The following is a 4,311-nucleotide window of genomic DNA, read 5'->3' on the forward strand; positions in this document are numbered from 1 at the left end:
AATAATTTCTGAACTTAATAATAAATTAATTTTTTAATGTTTAGATAATAAATTTATAAATTTATATTTGACTTCTGTTTTCAGAGCGATTGTGGGTTGAAGGGAGATTATGCGGTGTGTGAAAGTGGAGTAAGGGGTGGGTGGAGAGAGTGGAGAGCAGTGTGGAGTGAGTGGTGGGAGTGAGTGGAGGGAAGAAAAAGGTGGTGTGAATGAGGGGAGAGAGTATAGGAAGAGAAAATACGAGAAAGAGTGAGTGAAAGGTGGAAGAGGTTAGGAAAGCGGGTACAGACAAGGAGAGTGGAGAGGAAGAGGAGGGGTACGGTGAGCGAGCCGCGCACGTAGAGTGAGCGGGATATAGAGAGGTGACGTAGTGGAAGGAGAGGTGGCGTGCGGGTGCTGGGGCAAGGAGTAGTGGAGGATATAGAGGAGTGACAAAAGGAAGAGAAAAGAGGAAGAAAAGCGATAAGCGGAGGCGAGGGACGGTACATAGGGAAAAGGGTGAATAAAGGGAGAAGAGGAATGGCGGATAGGGACACAAGGGAGGATGCAAAAGGGGGTAAGGTGGTGGAAGGAGGAGGGAAGGGAGGAGAGCGCAGAGGAAGTGGAGGGGTATTGGACTTGTGGAAAAGAAAAAGGGAGTTGATGGAGGAGATGGAGGTAAAGAGGGGGAGCAGGCAGAGAGGTTCTTTAAAAGGAGCACTAAAACAGCAAGGTCACCACAGGGGGAGTGGAAGAAAGGGAAAGGCCGGGAAAAGGAGACGGTGAAGAAAATGCTAAAGGGATGGATGGAGGATTTCAGAGAAATAGCAGATGGGAAAAAATGGAGGATAGTATAGAGAACATAATGGGGGAGCTGGAGGAAATAAAAAGAAGAGAGGAGGAATGGAGAAGAGAAAGGAAAGGGTTAGAGAAAATGGGAGGAAGGGACAGGAAGGAAAGGAGGGGAAAAGGAAATGGAGGAGCTGAAAAGGAGAGTTAGGAGACTGGAAGGTGGAAAGCATAGAACTTATAGTACATGGAAGGGGATTGCCCATAAGTTGAACAGAGAGATCCACGTTCGATATATCTCTCTCTCTTGCGAAGTTGATTTTCGCAATTACGTATGCGCGGCCTGCGTGCGCACCTTTTTGTTTGGCCCAAAAGTGAGGTTCACTTGAGTTTATTCTGAAAACGTGCCGACTTGCCGAGTGCGTAGTTTGAGTGAATAGTAAAGTGAATAATTCTCTGTAAGATGAGCTATTGCATTGCGTGCAATAATAAGGATAAGTTAGCTTCTTATATACGGTGAGTAAAAGTGAGATTGTTAATTTACTGTCAGTCCCCCAATAGGCCCGACAGATAAGCCACAATTTGGAATGTGCATGATTTTATAAATCTCAGTATTATATATTATATATATTTGTATATACACTCGACAGCAAAATTAAAGCATCGCCCATTCTGATCATTAAAAATAGGCAAATTTCAAGAGTGTAACTTCGTTAAAAATGATCGTATCGGAATGATCAAAAAAGCATTTCAAAGATTAAAGTCTCTACTTTCGACATCCATAATTCATTAAATTACGTACTGATTCTTTACAAAGCTGCATGGATGCAAATAGAGATGCATTAAATCTAAAATTTTTTTACCAAGTTTGCGAAGTTCCAAAAAGTAAAATCAAAATCACACGCAAATGAGGTTTACATCGTTCAAAAGCGTGAATCTTTAGCTTTAATTTGAGCACCCGGCCAGCATTGTGCGATTTTTTTTCACCGAGTTATTCAACATTGAAGCAAAAATGACCATTCAGTCGTCTTCTTCTTAATGTGTCACACAAATGCAAATCTGCGTAGATGTTCTTCGATATTTGTTTAAATTTCTCGATTGTTTGTAACGTTTCGAAGATTGTCATATTCATGCAGTCTGGTTCAGTGTCGTATATCGCACCCATGACAGTGTTTTTAAGACCAATTTCTTTTCGTCTTTCAATCTTGTCCTTCAGTATAAGTTGCAAGAAGCTTATCTTTTCTCACGAGAATGTGTCCAAGATAAGCTATTCTTCTTCTTTTAATGTTCCCAAACAGCTCCCGATCCTATCCAGTCTTCCAGATGACATCCTCATTTCTTATTCTTCCCTCCCACGATATCAAAATTGTCATTTCTCAAAAAACTTTTGAAAATTTTGAGAAATAATTTTTCTTTGTACTTGTTGATGTAAAAAGAGGTGATTTTATTGTAAATCTTTTGTATAAAGCATGTTTTGATATATTGAATAGTTTTTAAGATATAACGAAAAAAATTAAAAACCGCTTTACACAAGGGATGGTTTCACTCCTTAAAATCATTTTTGAGCAACAACTGCTATTTTCTAAATTTATTTATTTAAGTAATCTACATGTGTAAAAAGTTTCATTGAAATCAGAATTTTACATTTTGTTCAAGGTTCCTTTATTTCGTTAGGTGGATACTAAATGGGATACTAAATCTCATTATATGCATTCTCTTGAAATTCAGGAAATAAATAATCGATTGCAGTGATGTAAAAGACCCAATTTGCCGACGGAGAATTAAATAAACTGATTGTATATTAGAATAGATGTATTTATATATGTTTTTTTTTACATATTGCAGAGACTTTGAGAAAATATCCACCTGCTCCAATACTTAATCGCATTTGTACTAAAGAAATAGTTTTACCGACAACGAACATTCATTTGCCAAAGGGAACATTAATAACTATACCGGTATTTGGACTGCATCGAGATCCATCAATATATCCAGATCCAGATAAATTTGATCCTGAACGATTTAATACAGACAAAGTAACAGAAAGGCATCCTTATGCTTATTTGCCATTCGGGGAAGGCCCACGAAACTGCATTGGTAAGGACATGAATTAAATCATTAATGCATTCCATTTATACAGAATATCTCAGTATCGAACGATCAAACTGCGGAAGTATATTCTAGAAGTAAAAATAAGAAAAAAATATTACATAAAATCCGTTGTTTCTTACTTCATGCTCCGTTTTAATATTTATTTATGATCTTACGAGGAATTTATAGCCATACTTCATATAATATTTTTTTCTTAATTCCACTTGTAGGATATGCTCTCCGTTTGATTGTTAGACTCTGAGGCACCTTGTATTAAATTATTATTTAAAATTATATCGTCCGTTATCATTTTTACGCCTATTTTTTGTAATAATGATACTTAAATAAGCATTGAGGATTTTAACGTCAAAAATTCAATTAGACTTAAAAAAATGTATTCTGTTTATCGCAATAAACAATTTTATATTTGTTAATTAAATAATAAATATGATGAGAATAATAATAATAATAAGATTAAGTACAAATATATAATCGTTTAAAATATTTCTTTTGTTGTTATTATAACAACAATTGTTTTTATTAATTGCTATTATTGTTACAATAATGGCATAAACGTTTTATCAAGAAATTTTGAGAAGAGAAATATTTTATTTAACAAATTACATTTAATTTACAAGTGTTATTTTAAACATCATTTCTCCCTGTGTCTCTCTTCTTTTCTTTCAAAAATATTTAATTAATAAGTTGTTAACTTTGTGTTGCATAATTTTATTTTATTTTTATACAAAATATATTTTTAAGATTGTACTTAAGTAAAGCATTTTAATGCTCACTATTAGAATAAGTGATCATCATAAAAATGTTTTGCAAGTATATCATACATTAGAATCGTTAATTTTCAGGTATGCAATTTGGCTACTTACAAACAAAAATTGGACTTGTGAGTCTTCTGTCAAAATATAATTTCAAACTCCACCCTCGGACTCAGGTCCCGCCTATTTTCGACGAAAGATCTCTTCTTATTCTTTCGCTGAAGGGCGGTGTACACTTTATTATCGAGCCACGATAAAATAATCGCGCTTTTATACAAACTAAAAATATTTGTACTTGATGGATTCTAAATATATTACGTATGTTATTATGTATAATTATTAATATTTTTTTATGAAATAAGAATATCATATTAGATGTCATGTACAATAATCAAAATTGTTATAAAGCCAAATCCGTTTTATATGTTAAATTTGTTATAATTATATTTTGCTATTATCACATTGCGTATTATTATAAATAATCTAACAAAAACTCTTTTTGAAAAAAAGAAAAATGTTTACGCCCAGTATACAAAAAAGTATCGTACGTTACATCTTTCTCAAACCAAAAATACTTTTTTAACAAATTAAATTTGCTAAAAAACAAATATGAGATCATACAAATTGCCAAGTATATTTAGACATAGAGACAAAAATATTTTATTCCAGATCAAATATA

The 4,311-nt window shown here is 33.8% G+C and overlaps 1 protein-coding gene across 1 annotated transcript; it reads left to right on the plus strand.

The window, feature by feature from the left end:
- The first annotated feature begins 519 nt into the window (after nt 1–519).
- Nucleotides 520–4,092, plus strand: LOC105456035 (probable cytochrome P450 6a14). Its single transcript, XM_011699800.1, has 4 exons — nt 520–657; nt 713–974; nt 2,614–2,865; nt 3,723–4,092. Exons 1-4 carry the CDS (start codon nt 520–522, stop codon nt 3,887–3,889), a joined length of 819 nt encoding a protein of 272 aa, XP_011698102.1. The 3' UTR covers nt 3,890–4,092.
- Nucleotides 4,093–4,311: the final 219 nt, after the last annotated feature.

This window comes from Wasmannia auropunctata, unplaced genomic scaffold (genome assembly GCF_000956235.1).
Source record: "Wasmannia auropunctata unplaced genomic scaffold, wasmannia.A_1.0 LD335808.1, whole genome shotgun sequence".
Taxonomy (NCBI): Eukaryota; Metazoa; Arthropoda; class Insecta; order Hymenoptera; family Formicidae; genus Wasmannia; species Wasmannia auropunctata.

Coding starts and splice junctions, on each gene's coding strand:
- LOC105456035 (XM_011699800.1), top strand. CDS start 520: ATGGCGGATAGGGACACAAGGGAGGATGCAAAAGGGGGTAAGGTGGTG. Junction 975..2,613: donor TGGAGGAGCTGAAAAGGAGA/GTTAGGAGACTG, acceptor TACATATTGCAG/AGACTTTGAGAAAATATCCA. Junction 2,866..3,722: donor AGGCCCACGAAACTGCATTG/GTAAGGACATGA, acceptor GTTAATTTTCAG/GTATGCAATTTGGCTACTTA.